The sequence below is a fragment of the Suricata suricatta genome, chromosome 2 (genome assembly GCF_006229205.1).
Source record: "Suricata suricatta isolate VVHF042 chromosome 2, meerkat_22Aug2017_6uvM2_HiC, whole genome shotgun sequence".
Classification (NCBI taxonomy): domain Eukaryota; kingdom Metazoa; phylum Chordata; class Mammalia; order Carnivora; family Herpestidae; genus Suricata; species Suricata suricatta.
The window spans coordinates 45184684-45201875 of NC_043701.1; the positions used below are offsets into that span (position 1 = coordinate 45184684).

The 17192-nt window shown below is 46.1% G+C and overlaps 1 protein-coding gene, 1 long non-coding RNA gene and 2 other non-coding genes across 4 annotated transcripts in view; 2 read left to right on the top strand and 2 right to left on the bottom strand.

The window, feature by feature from the left end:
- NOD1 (nucleotide binding oligomerization domain containing 1) overlaps positions 1–8780 on the top strand; it is a 39357-nt gene extending 30577 nt beyond the window's left edge. The window contains exon 11 of the mRNA XM_029925618.1: positions 7711–8780. Within this exon, the coding sequence (XP_029781478.1) occupies positions 7711–7783 (73 nt within the window). The 3' untranslated portion in view covers positions 7784–8780. The remainder of the gene's footprint in view (positions 1–7710) is intronic.
- Positions 745–866, top strand: LOC115286180. The gene has a single exon (XR_003905923.1). It is a non-coding gene; the product is annotated as a small nucleolar RNA SNORA24 (small nucleolar RNA).
- Positions 1882–6032, bottom strand: LOC115280627. The gene is made up of 3 exons (XR_003903862.1): positions 5536–6032; positions 3713–3859; positions 1882–2086 (listed from the first exon to the last, which is right to left on the bottom strand). It is a non-coding gene; the product is annotated as an uncharacterized LOC115280627 (long non-coding RNA).
- Positions 8781–16913: 8133 nt separating the features above from the next.
- Positions 16914–16983, bottom strand: LOC115286209. The gene has a single exon (XR_003905951.1). It is a non-coding gene; the product is annotated as a small nucleolar RNA SNORD2 (small nucleolar RNA).
- Between the last annotated feature and the right edge of the window lie 209 nt (positions 16984–17192).

Sequence of the window (17192 nt, forward strand, 5' to 3'; positions counted from 1 at the left end):
GGGTTCGGGCCCTGTGTAGAGCTCTGTGCTGACAGCTCAGAGCCTGGAGCTGCTTTGGATTCTGTGTCTCCCTCTCTCTCCAAAATAAACAAACATTAGAAAAACAATTTTTTTAATGCTGATAACTCAAACTAGTAACCTTAAGTTAGCTTTAATACCAAATATTTTCCCAGATCACATGAACTTAAAAAACATTTGGGTTACTGTCCAGCTCTGAGTTTTAGAATGCCCCATCCTTTCCTTCAAACTAATGTCCCTTCAGACAAACTAAATAGCTCTTTTACAATTAATTTTAACCATATCATCCAGAGGTAGTGAAAATATCACACATTTACAACATACAAAAATACACAGAACAGATGCAAACAAAATCTTACAGCTTTCAGATTTACGAATGTTTTTCAAGTACCTCCCGCTCTGTCTTTGATGAAAAACTTCCCTCTAAAGTTTGCATTTCAAGAATGGCTCTAAGGTCCTAGAGAAGATGGGGGTAGAAAACTTATAGAGAAAGTATCTAAGTTTTTGTCTGAGGCGATTTGGAGCATTCTCTGCCTGTTATCAGATGCGCCTGAGTCTGGGCACAAGATCCTAGTCGGCCGTTTGTATTTTAAAAAGGCCTCTTCCCCTCCCATTTTTTCTTCAGCCTCAGGCAATGGTGGGCTGTTTACATTTCCAAGACCTAATAAGATTTATGATTTAAAGGGACAGAGAAATAATGCAAAGACTTCTTTTTTGTTTGTTTGTTTTTTTGTTTTAATCTGCCAGCAGTGGCCGTCTCCCTTCCTGGCCATGGAAGAGCATATTCTTATGGGCAAAGCTGTCACCCTTGAATGGGCATCAGAGTCTGACTTGCACTAGTAACATTGTTCACTTTTGAAAACAGGGAGGGTGCTGGGTTATTGGGCACATATCTATTATTCAAATGTTCCTTTTTTCTTTTAGTTTTTAAAAAATGTTTGTTTATTTGGAGAGAGATAGCAAATGAGCAGGGGAGGGTCAGGGAGGGAGGGAGAAAGAATCCCAAGCAGTCTCTCCGCCCTGTCAGCAAGGATCCCTGGGCTCAATTCTGTGGACAGTGAGATCATGACCTGAGCCGAAATCTGGAATTGATGGCTTGACCAACAGAGCCACCCGGGTGCCCCCATTATCCAGATGTTTCTAGGAAGCTGAAATAATTGTTCTGTTGGGTAAATCAAGAAATTCCAAGTGATATGGGTGAAGTCTTGTTTTAGCATCCTGTGGCACACTGCCGAATGTGATTTTAAGTCTCAACAGCTTGGGTCCTGAATCGTGAATCATGTTCTGGAAACTGTCAGGGCAGTATTTTCAATATGGGCCTGAATATTATTTCTGCCTAAATGCAGCATTTAAGGAGAGAATACATGAGTACTTGGTTATAATTAAATAAAATGCTTGATTCATTTGGGAAAAAAATTTACTCTTTTCTCCTGAAGTACATGGCAGTTTTGTCCCTATTCGCTGACCTGTGATGATGTTCACAAAAATTGAGAGGAGCCGGAGAGGTTTGGAGATTAGTAAAGACAGCTGGGTCTTGACTTGTTTGCAGTGTTGCACTTCTGGTTTTGTAAAGATTTTAAGACAAAGATTCCAAAGAACTGGATTGCAGCCTGAATATCAAGAGTCGGCCCACATTTTCAACTAAATTTGTTTTTAAAAAATTATTTTTATACATTTTTTGAGAGAGAGAGAGAATCCCAAGCAGGTTCTGTGCTGTCAGCACAGAGTCCGATGTGGGGCTTGAACTCACAAACTGAGCTCACGACCTGAGCTGAAACCAAGAGTCAGAGGCTTAACCAACTGAGCCACCCAGACGCCTCTGAATTTGCTTCTTTATATCAGGAGGATGAAAAGAACAGTACAGTCTGTACAAAGCATTTTAATGATAGCCTTCTTCAGGGTTAGACGTGTCAACCGTGGCTTCTATTACCCTGTGGACACCAGCTTTCCTCTGATCATCTGTCAGAGGGCCGAGCTGAAATTGTATCGATCGTCTCTTTCTTCTATGAAGGGGAGGTTGGTCTATAGTCACATCTTTTTAATGTTTCTCTCAATTTGGTAGGATCTTCTGAAAGCGGAGGAAAAAGGGCTTTACAAAAGATTTGCTGTTTTTGGGGGGGTGGATCGGGGCAGGGTCTAGGGTACATCTGCAAAGGTGCTCGTACAAAAATGTCTAAGGCTGACGGAGGTTGATTACAGTAAACCAAGCCCTCCTGCGTCGTCCTAGGTGCTTTTGTTAAAGTCACGGTCTGGCTTTCAACATTGCCAAGAGTAGCCTGTAGCTTCTATACTTTGAACCTAGAGGTTGGGCTGGATGTTAAGAAGGGGAACTTTCATCGGAGGTGGACATTTAACTGTCTTAAGTCTAATTTTTGTTCTTTTATGTTGTCAAGGGAGTCCCTCAGGCTAGCTTTCTAAGACAACTGAGAGCTTTTTATGAAGAATTTTCCCCCCTCAAATAGCCAATGTAAAGGATCTAGTGTCTGGCCATCGACAGATAAAACCTTACTAATTTCAGAAGCAACTCAAAACCGTAAGCCTTTTAGTGGCTTAACCAAAAACTCCAAAGAAGTGTCCCTAGACAGGGCAGAGATAAGGCAGCCCCTGTGATCCAAAAGTTTACTTCTGGGACTAGGCTGAGAAAGCAGACAGCTTCGTGGTGCCAGCTGGAGGAGTGAGGTGGGGTCTCCAGTCTCCCACGGATGTGTGACACCTCCAGGCTCATCTGTGACAGGCAGATGCTAGCGGAGTGGGATGTTCCAGCACTGACAAGCAAGGCCAATGCCCTTATGGGCTCGGACCTCTTACGACCAACTTTCCTGGGAGGCGGCAGGGCCTGACCAAGCACGCGGCTTATAACCGTGGATCTGGGTCCCCGGTCTATGGGACTGGCCACCACGGTGCACCCTGGTAAAGTGCGCCCTCCACGTGACAGAACCCAGAGACAACATTCTCACTGGTCACAAAGCCAAGCTCTTAGCACACAGAACAAGATAAAGGCAGCAATCTCTTATATTCGCATTAACAGCCCTGCCTATGACTCCGGTCTCTGGGGGCCAAACTAACACGCAGGAGGGATGTGCCTTGATGTGGGGGACTGTGTGCTGTTTTACAGCGTACCTCGCCACGTGGACGTTTTCTCGAAGTCGGTGGGTGACACAGTGTCAATCTGACCCATTCCATGACCAACTTCTCCTAATGGGGGTTCCTTGAGTTAGATGCCAAGCCCTCTAACAGCTCTTAGGTGCTTGACCTGTGACCACCAATTTTGTAAATTTGGCTCCAGGATGTTTCCTAGCAGCAGCCTGTACCTCAGGCGCATGCTCCCCACAGCAACGTCTGCCTAAACGGACACTGGTCTGATGCGAACCGGGACCTCGCCAGTGTGTGAGGCCGGCCCCAGCAGTGGGTTTACTGGGCCTATGCCTGCATTCTGTCCCATGGTAATTCCTTTCCATGACACTCGCCACAAAAGACACAGACAAAAGAAAACAGTGACTGCCTCTGGGAGCAAACGATCAGTAACCAAAGAGCATTCTACCACGTTTTTACCAGAAGTTGCTAAACCCAATGAACTGGTTCTACAGCATTTTCTCCTGCTAACTAAATTTGGAGAAAGGAAGATTCGTAGCACTCGTGTTCCACCAGACCCCGCAGACCAGTGCCGGGAAGCTGACATGGTCAGAAATCTCACCTTCTGCTGGCAGTGCCTCAGATGTCCCAGGATCTCGGCTGTAGCAACACCGGGCGAGCAGTGTCCCGTGAGTCCGTGTCCTGGGGACGATGCCAACCGAAGGGAAGGAAACGTTCTTCTCCTACTCTTTAAGGTCTTCCAGCTGGACTACGAGTTAAATTTGCATATAACATTAACCAGAGGGAAGAAAACCACAAAAGTTTATTGTGAGTGCACAGTGGGCCAATAATGAAATTGAGACTTAAAGAAATGGTCAAGGCTGTTTTTATACCTTTTAGATAGACAATAAATGAATCTATAAAGAATTGACAGGGGCTCCTGGGTGGTTCAGTAGATTAAGTGACCCACTTTGGCTCACGAGCTCACAGTTCGTGGGTTCGAGCCCCACGTCAGGCTCTGTGCTGACAGCTTGGAGCATGCTTCTGATTCTGTCTCTCTCTGCCCTTCCCCTGCTTGTTCATTCTCTCTCTCTCAAAAATAAATAAACATAAGAAAAACCCCTCCAGGACAAAGAAAACTTAACTTTGGGAGTCCCAGTTAGTAAGGAATTTTTGGCAGAATTTGGGGTATGATATATATTAGTAAAAATTAAAGGGTGTTCATATAGCTTTCTTGCCTCTAAATTTGCTATCTCTGGTGATAAGAATGTCTCTTTAGTGCCTTTCAGATAGGAGATCTATTTCCTGCTTTCAGGGAGCAGAGGAGGGTCTCAGTGCCCTTCTTGCACAGTCTGTCTCTTAAATAAGCTTTTCTTAAAATTATCAATGTGCCGTGGGACGTCTGGGTGGCTCAGTCAGTTAGGCATCTGACTTCAGCTTAGGTCATGATCTCACTGTTCATGAGTTTGAGCCCCTCGTGGGGCTCTGTGCTCACAGCTTGGAGCCTGGAGCCTACTTTGGGTTCATTCTCTCTCTCTCTAAAATAAATAAAAACATTACAAAAATGTGCCAGAGTGGCACATTTTGGAGCAGCCTGTCCTTGGCCCCTACAGAACCAACTAACTAGAGTCTTGCACAAATTAATTTTAGCAGTAAATTAATAGGTAAACAATATCTCATCTTTATAACGTACCTACAACCACGCAGATGCGAAGACCCTACCACTACTACTATTTGTGGTGTAACAGTCTTTTGCTAAATCTTTTAATGAAACCATTTTCGGAGCTTGGAAACCTCTCGGAGCGTCTACTCCAGTTTACTCAGGCATCCCATGCGGTTTAATTCGGGAACCCCGTGCTCTCAGATGCACTTCTTAAATGCCCTCGTCTAATGGGGACGTTCCCCATGGTGGCCATTGTACTTCTAGGTTGTTTTCGGTAAAATTTTGCCATTTCTGGGATATTCACCGCTCCCGGCATCATCGTGTTCAGATATAAACCTGGCAGGTGGGCTGGAAGGTGGCATGTGTGACTGTCGAATTTAAGTATCCCATTGGCTAAGCCTTTGTCTACACAAGACATGACAAACATGTGCACCTTCACACACCAGCAGTAACCAAAGCACGTTACCGCGGACGGGACTGGCCGAGAGAAGGCTGCTACCAGTGGCCATTCCCAGCCTGGGCTCACCCAGTGGCCTCCACTACGGAGACGGCAGACTGGAAGTGGGGAAAGGACTAAACCAGCAACCCCAGTGAACGGGGACTGCGGATGGCAGCTGGGGAGGAATTCCAGCGTGAACCGGTGGGCTGACCCAGGAGCTAAGGACTGGCGCTCCGTGAGAGCCCCCCACCTGTGCTGTGCTGACCTGTTAACCCTCAGCTGGAAAGCCTGTTAGGTCGGTAGCTCCACCGCAGAGACGCGAGCGCGAATGGTGAGGACTCACCAGCAGCAGCCCGGAAACATCCTGAAATGGCGAGGCTGACCTTGAACTCAGAAGTGTTGGCAGGGCACCCTGTCCGTGTGTCTCCTTGACCCCGAATGCCAGCAGAAGTTCACTTCAGATCCCAACGCTGCCACCAACTCTGTTCAACAAAATTCAGCTGAGGAAATGTGACAGTCTGAGTGGCTTGATTAAACAGTTCACGGATCCGGCAGCTTCCTGTCCAGCCAGTACAGGGGAGCTGGGTTGAGAAAGGTTTTTTAAAGGCACAGAGGGCGTTTCAAAAAGGGACTTTATTAGCCAGGAACGCGTCATTTAGGCAAGGCTGCCCTGCTAAGGGGAGCAGGAGGGGGCCTCCCAGTCAATTTCCTGGCCATGCTTACTGGCTAAAGCTGGTATTCCTGGGGCGGCAGCGCAGTCAGGAGCTAAGTCCTGGTTTACTGATTTGAGTCTTTGACCCAAGTGACACCACGGTGGGCCCGTGGGTTTTCTTGTTTTTGTTTTTTTTTTTTTAATTTTTTTTTTTAATGTTTTTTTATTATTTTTGAGAGACAGAGACAGCATGAGCAGGGGAGGGTCAGAGAGAGAGGCAGACACAGAATGTGAAGCAGTCTCCAGGCTCTGAGCTAGCTGTCCACACAGAGCCCGATGCGGGGCTCAAACCCACGAACCGTGAGATCATGCCCTGAGCCGAAGCCAGATGCTTAACCGACTGAGCCACCCAAGTGCCCCTGTTTTTTGTTTTTTTAAACAGTGGTCACTGCTGTGCCCCCAGGGATCAGCGCTGCGTCTTCAGGGGCTAACAAAAGTGCTTGAGTGCCCGCCACGTGCTAGCACCATCCAGTGGTGAAAAAAATCGATCTGGCCTCAAGGGTTCCCCACCTAGTGAGGGAGATACCCAGTAAAGAACAACATCAAGTGATCATGAGAGCTATAAAGGGGAAAGTCAAGAAGAAAACCTCATACACATGAGGTTTCTGGGGACTTCTCCCTAAGGAAGTGGCATATAAGCCAAGCCCTGAAGAATGAATAGGAGTTAGCTGAGGTGGGAGGAAAGGTGTTCCAGGTAGAGGGAGTAGCATATGCAAAGGCTCTGAGGCAGGAAGGAGCATGGTGTCCTTGAAGAACAGCAAGATGCCGGTGTGCCCTGGGGCTCAGACAGTGTAGGAGAAGGGGCAACAGGGGGCAGAGGACAGGGAGTAGACTAGACCATGAGAGACCTGTGGGTTGTGTTACGTAATCGGGTCTGTGTCCTAAAAGCAATGGGAAGCCATGGAGGGGTTTGAAGCAAAGACGGATATGATCAGATATGCATCATAAAGAGCCTTCTGGCTTCCCAGGAAAATGGATTTGAAGAGGCCAGAAGAGTACACGTTAAGGGACCAGTCAGGGGGACACTGCAGTGATCCAGAGAAGGGATGATGGCGCTCAGACCACCACGGTAGTGACGAAAATATGGAAGTTTCCAGGGAGGCACTCTGGGGATGTTTAGGGAATAAGAGAGAACTTTGTGAGAGGTGGAATAGGAAGATGAGGGGGAAGGGGTCAAGGCTGACCCCCAGCTCACTAACTTGCTCAGATGGATGAAGAGTGGTCCCATGCACTGAGCTAGGGTCCCTGGGCAGGTGTGGCCACCTTGAGGAGCCTGGGAGGCATCCAAGTAAAGAGACCAAGTAAGTGGAGCCACACGGAGGAGGTCTGGGATGCAGGTCCACTCATGTAGGGATGAGGTCAGCTGGGGGAAAGGGCCAAGCCCCCCCTCCCCCATCTCCTACTTAGAGGAAATCCAGTATTAAGAGGCCACGTGCAGGAGAACATGGGAGAGGAGACTGAGTGGCAGACACCGGAGAAAACCAGAGAGGATAAAATCAAGCCAAGTGAATGTGGTGGTTCAAGGAGGCAGGGGACAGGACAGCCAAATGCCTGTGAAGGACGGGACAGACGAGGCCTGAGATATGGCATTAAGTTCAGGTTCATAGAGGCTACTCATGACCTTAGTGAGACCCGGTTCCTAGAGTGACGATAGTTGGAAGGGAGTGCTATTACCAGACACGTGTCTGAAGAGAGCACGTTCCGGAACTTCGGGGCCACGTGAAGAACAGGAGCGTGTTGCGAACACACACGGGGAAGGCTCATACAAATTGCTAATGTTTTGTGTTCTTTGTTTCTCCCCGACAGCCTAAATGGAAACTTGATAAAGCCAGAGGAGGCCAAAGTCTTCGAGGATGAGAAGCGGATCATCTGCTCCTGAGAGGCCATGCACGGGGTGTGGGCCGCCCTGCATCCACCCCCTCGGAGTCTCAGAGGACCCTGCTGCTTGAGGACAGGCACACGCTTCCCTGAGTAGCTGTTACAGTACTGCAGGGCACGAATGTGCCTGGTGGGCCGCCATTTTACTTACTGTAAATACACTATGAAGAGACCTGCTGCACAGGGAGGGTTACTTTTATTGGACATTAGAGGAATAAGACTTGAGCTCAGACGCCTGCCCTGAGGACCACGGAAGTGAGTTGGTCATGCTGCCTTCGTGGAATGGCTGAGGACATGGTGTAGAGTTCATGCCAAGTTTCTTGGAGAAAAGGTGCTCACCGACCAAGTGTTTTACTTGGAACGTTTTCTTCCTCAGTACTTCCCCACAGGTTGAGGGTCTGCTCACCTCACAGCTGTAGATACCGAGGTCTGTGCAGTGGTGCGATTTGATGCATCCAAGGTTTTGCCAAGACGAGAGCTCCTCAGAGGCTGTTGTTTTAATCCTAGAGTCTCACCATTTGCCAACAGAGATTGTTGGGTGCCCCCTTAGCAGGCCTAAGAGAAAAGAGAGGTGCCTTCGTAATGTTGAGTTTCCACGAAGGGCCTTCTCACGCTGGGCTCACCTCCTCAGGAAGTGCTGTGCCCCAGGAAGAAGAACCCGGGCCCCTCCTCCAAAAGGAAGAAGGCCTGGCTTGTCTTTGTGGCCCTGGCATCGACACAGAAGCTTCTGTGTCTCTTTTGCCCTCTTGAGGAGGGGAGTCCTCTCCCTGCCCGGAGTCGTCGAGGGATGACTGAACTGGACTGAAGGCTGAGGGGGCTGCTGGGAACCCAGCTAGCAGAACAGGCTAGACACCGACCATCATGGCGGCCACGTGCTGGATAGACACCGACCATCATGGTAGCTGGATGTTAAATGGGGGGGAGGGGTTGATATTACCAGATAAATTGTTCTTCTGCCAATTTATTTGTTAATAAAATACTGAAAATGCTATTTCTAATTGCCCGAGTCTGGGGTTCTTAGAAGGGATTCAGCCTGGTAGGTAGGCATGCTGGGGTCCCTGGACTGCATGCCCGACTCCCTTCAGAGACACTCAGTGTGTTGGGTTGGGGTGGGGGGCCCTGGGGTGCGGTGCTGTGAACAGCCTGGGGAGGGAGACCAGAGCAGTCATCGGTATAGTTCTTTGCAGCCCTCTCCACCTACCCAGGGGCCAAAAAAGCCAAGGAAGCAACGGAGGCCTTTCCCTCCATCTGATCTCTGAATCCATACAGCTGGCTCCTCAGAGGAACAGACTTGGTCAGGGGTGGCTGAGGCCAGCATCTGCTCCTGGGCCCTCACTCCTGTGCTCTGGTAGGCCCTGGCGGGCCAAGTTCCACGTCCACTTCCTTCCATGGCTTTTCACTGCTGAGTGCAAGACCCAGCTGGACCTGTCATCCAGTGTGGCAAGAGGCACCAAGCTGATAAGGACAAACAGGAGAGGGGAAGGGAGGAGGGCGCCTTCCAATAAGACCTTTGAGTTCTTGGAGGCCCAGTCTGGCTTTGCACAGCAGCCACATGGCGGCTATCCCCCTAAGGCGTTGTTTGGTGGCCCCTACCCACCTCTGCCCTCACCCCAGATCTGAGCACTCACCTAATAGTCATCCCGTGAAGCAGCAACTCTACCAGAAATTCGGGCAACAGATATGGAATGAGCGTGGTAAGTTGATGGCCGGGGGTGCTGGGACTTCAGACTTACTGAGTAAAAGAACAATACAGATTCAGGTTTTATTAAACCACTAAAACTAGAGAGTCCAAAGTTTACTCAGAAACTACCCAGTAGTTCTGCTTTAAGGGATTATCAAAATTAAAACTGCTGCCTGTGAGGAAATTAGAATTTATGTGGTGTGGGCTTCAATTCTATTTGGAAATACTCTGGTCTTCTAAATGGTGAATGAGGGATTTTCTGTTTCTCAGTCTCCTAATTTGCTAGAAAGGTTCTCCATGACTCACTGGTGAGTTTCTGTACAAGAAGTAGAGAATTTTCCTAATCAAGAAGACCACTGAAAATTGAAAACAAAAACCCATAATCTTAGGCTAGGACTGTTTCTTCCCACAGGACATTTTGGTTAGTTTAGGGACAGAAGTGACAGTTCCCGTATTTCAAAGCTGCATTTATAGCACGTGTGCTGATTTGAAATTTCTAAAAAAAATTAAAAAAAAGCCATGTCAGGTCACTAAGTGGCTTTGGGCCAGCACCTATCAGAATCTCAATTTGCTTTTTGAAAAATGGGAATCCTAGAGTAGTGGCTCCCAGGGTGGTGGTGAGGACCAGACGTGCTGATGCGTGGTAGGCAGCTCGGCCTTGTCCGGCGCAGGGCCCCTGCTCGGTAGGCACCAGTTACCATAAAACCAACGCTGCTCGTTTCGGCTCACGATGGAAGGCCCAGGTGGTTCTCTTCTTAGGGAACCTCCCAACAAGGTCGAATATGGGCCTGGATGTTCTCAAAGTCAAGTCCAAAAATAGTCCACCTCAAGCTTCTTGGAACACGCTAGCTCTGTCCGTGAAAAGTATAGCCATTACTTTACATCATTATCACCAAACAGCCCTACCACTCAGGTGTCACTCACCGAACAGGGGGAGGCACCTCCAGGCCTTCCTCCCACAGTGGAGACCAGAGCAGGAGTCCACACCACCACACAAAGCCGGGCCCCCGAGCCTTCGCCAGGCGTCCCCTGCTGCTGCTGAACTGGAAGCATTTGGCTCACGGATATTTTGGTCCGTGTCCAGGTGCTCCACATGTCTATTTCTAGGAACTAATTGCTCACGTACAGGGGGGCAAAAAAAGCAACCTTGCCCTGGAGTTGAAAGGCAAAACCATGATCATTATCCCAAGTCCACAGAGAAGAATTTTAATGAAAATAGAATTAGCGGGTGAGGAGGCTGGGGCTCCTGAGACCACACAGATAGGCTTCTTGCCGAGCTGCGGGGCCCCGGGGACCATCCCAGCACAAGTCTCTCAGCTTTAAAACTGAATTGACTGCACCCCAGACTGGCCTAAAACTTTTAGAGGCATTAAGCACTCGAAAGGTTATGGGCCCCCAATGATCTGTAGTAAAAAATTTTGAAAACAATAGTAAATTATAAAGTAAGTGCAAGGATGTTTAAACAAAAATTTTCCCATGACTCCTTGGGTGATTTTGGGGGCAAATAACAACTCCAAAGATCTCAAATGTTTTTTGAGAAAAAAATGATTTTTTCTGTCAGTACTTTTTGTTAAAAAAGCAGTAGTGTTGCTATATTAAAGGAAATTTTAAAGATCATGCTTAGACATAACACAGTAGTAACAGTTAATTTTTGCGTGCTGTCTTCCCGTTTTACCTACTTCATGACATTTTTTCTCAGTTGTTTTTACTGTAGTAAAATATACATAAAACTTACCACCTTAACTATTTTTAAGTGTACATACAGTGCAATAGCATTAAATATATTTGTAATGTTGTGCATCATCACCACCATCCATCTCTAGAATTCTCTTCTTAGAACAATGAAACTCTAGACCCATGAAAGAACTCCCCACCCTTCCCTCTTTCCAGCCCCTGGCAATCACCCTGTCTCTGGGATTTTTATTCTAAGTACCTTACATAAGTAGAATCACACAGCATTTCTTTTTGTGTAACTGGCTCATTTCATTTAGCATGATGTCCTGAGGTTCACCCGTGATGTATAGCATGTGTCAGAATTTCCTTTTGGAAAATTATGTGGTTATGATCACACTGGATGTTTGTAGCTTCTTTTAAGCGAACATTTTCCCATGTTGTTACATAGGCTTCATTATTATCATTTGAATTCTGTTGGTTAGAGAATTTGCTTAATTATATTCCAAATGTTAGAGATCCAGTCTTCCAGATTGGCTGTGGTGGTGATTGTTTCATAGGGCGTTTCTGTGGACGTAGAAAACTCTTTAGGGTTCCTATGGAGTAGGATTATCAAGTCAAAGATTTTTGCTATGAAATTTTCTTTTTTAACCTATGTCAGCCCATAAAGTCTAGGAGTATACTAAATGGTTTGGAAGCAGATGGAAGTTGTCAAACATAATCTGTAATGTAATGTGAAGCCAGTAAGGTCTCCTTCAACCCCACCCTGGACCCTCATCCTCAACAGTCTTTGGGGACTGCCCTGCCCTACAGACTAGAGCTGCAGGCTGGCACTGGTAATTACTACAATTTCAGGGAGAATGAAAAATCCCTCAATGAGCATCTATTTGAAACTGGTACTGTGAAGATAACAATTCATCAGTATAGGCATCAGTATCTTCAAAACCAGTTTTCCTTACTTAAAAAAAAAAAAAAAACATAGATGTGTATGTGTCCTTGCTTTGCCCAAACAAAGCTAGTCTTATGGGACCCACTAACACTGCATCAAATGGAAAATACTTCTTCCCAGCAACCCAACGAAGTAGGAGTTACTTCCTGAATGAGGAAAATTGAGAACCTGTGACTATGGGTGTAGATCTTGTCTTTCTAATCACAGTGTGCATAAAAATGTGTGTGATGAGGAACCTATCAGGAATGGGATTTTGGTAAATGTAGAAAGCCTGGCAACACCTGAGATTTTGAGCTCATGTAGTTCAGTTCCCTTACTCTACCACTGAGGAAACTGGTGTCAGAACAAAAGCAACTTGTCCAAGGTCACAGTGTAGTACAGGTAGAGCACGGACTAGAACACAGGCCTGTCTGCTTCTGTTCTCTCTCTGTTCTCATAGCTTGTGACCTTCAGTTCAGTTCATTCTGCAATTAACCATTTTCCTGACAAGTCTTGTAAATCTGGTCCTAATCCACTAGGGCAACTTAAACAAAATAAACTCTCTCCCTGAGGACAAAGATGGGGTCTCATTAGTGTCCTTGGGATTCTTCAGGAAGCCTAACCTTTCCCCCTTATCCCTGGTGCTAAAAGTGACAGGACTCTGGAGTCACATTTATGAGCCTCACTGTCTGAGAGTCATAAGGCTGGGAACGTCTTGGAGAAGGTTGGGTGATACATGAGTCTGACTCTACCAAGCCAACAGCTTCCTCACTGGCCACCCATCCTCCATCCTTCAACCATGGAACTAGACTGGAGGAAGAAAGTGGGTGCATTCCAGAGACCTGGAGAAGATCCTTCTTGAATAATTTTCATTACAAGAGGGCAGATGTAGCCGGTAAGCAACTGATCCATTATGTCAGTGCCCCCAAGGATTTAACTGTGCCACAGGCCTGCTGACACATTGCTCTTTAAAATAAGAGCTTGTACCAAGTACATAATGTTAGAAGCAATTTCAGTGTAAGCCCATTCACTCTTGTGTTCAAAGACATTATTGGTAGGTGGAGAGTTGACCCCAAGGCTCAGTAAAGAGCAGTCCTGCAAGTTTCTGGGTGCTGAGGATTTAGGTTCAAATCTCAGTGCTGCCAAGAGTTGTGTGCCCTTGGATAAGTAACTTAGCTTTTCTGTGCTTAAGTTTCCCATTGTAATAATAGTACTCCCCTCACACGGTTGTTTGGTTAAAGGAGTAATGTATGTAAAGCACTTAAAATGACCAGACATGTAGTAAGGGCTCCAGGAGTAGTAACTCTTATTGTTTGATCAGAACCTTTTCCTTCCAGCATTGCCTTAATGAGCACCGGGACAAGGCAAGAGAAAAGAGTGGCCCTGTGCTGGGCCCTCCTTCCTGTCCTTCAGAGTCCCTCTAAAACAACATTGCCATTTTCAGATGGATGGCAAACTCTAGACTTTTAAGCAGCCTAGAGCCAGAAGCCATTTCCATGGCTGAATACTTGTGGGATAAGAACCATTCCCTAGACCTGACAAGGCCTTTCCTTTTTATTTTGTTAAGGAACTGCGTATCCATGTCATATCCAGAAACACAGATTAGGGAGGCCAAAAGCCTATCTGCATTTTGATTTGATTTCACAGATGTTAGAGAGTATTTCCAAGCCTTCCACACGATAAACGGCTGAAGTTTATTTCTTTGATGTCAGCGTGAGGCTCTGTTTCCAGCATTCTTTGCTTTCACGCACTAACATTGCTACTGATTCCCCAGCCTGTAGAAGAAATGAGTGTTGGGCATCTTGTGAGAACAGGGAAAGAGGTAGAGGACAAGGGAATAAAACAAAACGGATTGGGAGGGTGGGAGGTGGGCAGGTAACTCCTGAATCCTGACACGCTCCCTGCCTTGTCCCCTCCGATCACCGTGTCCGGGAACTGGCCCCGTGTGTCTCAGGCCTCAGCCCAGCGTCCGGTACACGAAGCATCTGTGGCGGTGGCCCAGCTGCCCACTACTGCCTTTATATCTCCCAGTGGATTTTATTTTATATTTCCCACATTCCTGGGGAATGTGTAAGGTCTTTTTCCTTCTGTCAAGATAATGCACTAATTTCTAATTCATTGTCCCAGGAGGACCCATGGATGGTCAACAAAACTTCCATTCGAATCATCTAGTCCAGTGTTCCTCAACCTTTTTGTATCATCGCCCCTTTAAGGAGACTTTTTAGACTTTTTTTTCCTAATCCCCCTTCCCACCATGAAACTCTAACACCACAGATACGTGTCTCTTTATGGCCCTCTGGAGGGCCACAAGCCACTGAATATCCAAGTTCTTGTTTCCCCGTGAACCAGTTTTCACCCTCTTAGGGGTGGCATCCTCCTGGGTGAGAATGCTCGGTCCAGGCAAACCCTAGATGCTTCTTGGAACCCTTGCCCTCTCCAAGAGCCCCCCACCACCCTGAATACTGACTGCCTTCATACACGTTATTTATCTTCCAATTCAATAAACTTTAGTTACAATTTTAACATTCTCATTCCTTCTTGTCGCTTTTGTATCTGTCCTAGAACAATTTTAATCATTGTGCAAAAACATGGCTTGCGTTTGTTGTAAGAAATGCTAACAGCAAAGGGGGGACAGTCTGTCCTAACAGGGGCCATTCCTATCTGAAGCATTCTGGCGCCAGCAGCTTCAGAGCCGAATTTCTGTTACTGCTGAGCCTGAGGCTGGTCAAATTTGCTTTTGCTGTAGCCTCACTTCCCTGTCTCACTTCCTAATTCCCCTGCCCTCACACCCCTCCCGGACCCACACGTGTCCAGGGTTCCCCTTTGTGAAGCAGAATCAAGCCTCGGCTCACCCCAGGGTGCCCACCCCCCCATTGGTATCCTGCTCCTTTATCTCCTTCACGACCCCAGAGTAATTCCAGAACACATTTGGCTCACTTGAAAGGGCTCGATCTCTGAAATATCTTAAGCAGAGGTGAGAATCCCATCCGTCCATCCATCTCTCCCTCCCTCCCTCTCTCTCACAAATACTGAATAACTGAAATAGTACATAAAAATTAAGGAAGACTAGCTGTTGTTAAGAAATGACCCCTAAATATACAATGGCTTAAACACAGTAGGAATTTATCATTCATATATATGGTTCAAGAAGGTTTCAGATTGGTGGTAGAAGGTTCTGTTGCATACAGTCACTCGAGGACAGAGGCTGTCAGTTTTTGCCATCATGTGATTGCCAAGGTCACCCTCAGCAGCATAAACCAGAGAGCAGAAGCAGAGAGAGCACAGAGGGCAGCCAACGGGAAGTTTATAGTCATGAAACAGGGCACGTCTCTTCTAGTCACATCTCAAAGGTAGAGCCCGATCACAGGGCCAACCGTAAACCCAATAAAGGAGTCTAGTTGTGTGCCCAGGCAGGCGAGGCGACAGTTTGATGACCTCATGATTTAATGCTAGAAACTTAGATTCGCTTTTTAGAAAATAAAAATCATGTCTGTCAGATCCAGCATGGCTGAGTGAGAACACAGGAAGAGGGTTAGAAAGATCTGAGCAGATTTTGGTTCCATGCTTACTAACTATGTAACCTGAGCACAGATGACCTAATCTATGTAAGTCTTCTTTTCTTCATCAATGACACAGGGAAATAATTGTTTTCACTGGGTTGTTATAAGGATTAAAGGTTAAGTACTTGGGAAAAGGGTCTGGCACATGCCTACCGGCATTCAATAAATGGTAGCGGTTAGCATTATTATTGCTAAACTAAGTTGAGTGGTAGAGAAATCAAAGAACATGGAGAGGGGTAACACTGAACTATCTGGACAGCAGTAACATTAGTCATGACATGCCCAAGTGTAGTCATGAAAGTCTAACTCAAATCAATGTTATAAAAAAAAGGAGGAGGAGGAGGAGGAGGAGGAGGAGGAGGAGGGGATTTATAGGATAGAACCACAGGGTGTAGCTCTTCACATCAAACCTGCCAAACTGGAACCTCCTTCAAGACCTCAGCGATTGGAGCTCTTTTCCTTTGTCACGCATATGCCACTGACATATATCTTTGTTTGATCCTCTCCAATGGCAATCTTTGCATGTTTCAACAGCCTCCAGAATTGGTCATTTTCAAATGTAGGATAATATTATTGTGGTTATATTTTTAAAGAGTCTGCTGAAGTTAGGGGATGGGTACATGGGAGTTCACTATACTGTTCTCTCTGCTTTTGTATACATTTGGACGTTTCCACTAAACAAAGTAAAACAAAAGCCCAAGACTGATCTCATCTTGACCTGGAGAATCAAGGAAAAGGAGGGATGGACTTGACTGGCCCACTGTACATCACATTTTTAAAGCAGTGATTTTCCACATTGGTGAAACCTCTATGTGCCCAAAGGGAAATGCTGCCAAGATCACCTCTGTCATCTGTTTGCCTGTGGTTTTTCTGGATCGAGAAAAATGGCTCAAGTGATATACAGAAATCAGCACTGACAGGGTTGGATGAATTCAACTACAACCTTTTCTTGGCCTTGCTGATTGCTAGAACACTTCCCCGCTCTCCTCACATTGTATCTCCTTAAGAAAGGTAGAGCAATCATGGCAGTGTTTTCCTTAAGCACTGTCATATTTCACAGTCTCAGAAGAGAACAGATCAGAGAAAAAAAGCATAAGAAATACAAAAATTACAGACCTACTTTCTAGTGATGGAGACCATAGGCTCAGAATAGTCACATGTGCATTAAGGGTATCTAATCAGAATATCCATTACATAAGAGATTCTCTGGGCAGCTGCAGAAAATTAAAAAAAAAAAAGTTAGAGGACTAGTTACTACTCTTTCTTCTAAAATATTTTCCCCCAAATAACCAAGTGACAGGCAATAACTTGACCTCTTCATTGCAGGTCAGTCCCGAAAGATGACTGCCATCATTTCACTAAAGGATGGATTTTTTAAAGAAAAAAAAATCAATTTCTCTGTATTACATTCTTCATAATCATGTCCTATGAACTGGCTGATCTCATTATATTCATCACTTAAAAAATAAGGACTGAGGGGAAAGATATTGATAATCTTAGAAAAGTCTAAAAATACAGGAAGCAAGCAATTATTGACTACAATCTAATACTCTGTCCAAAAAGAAAGAGC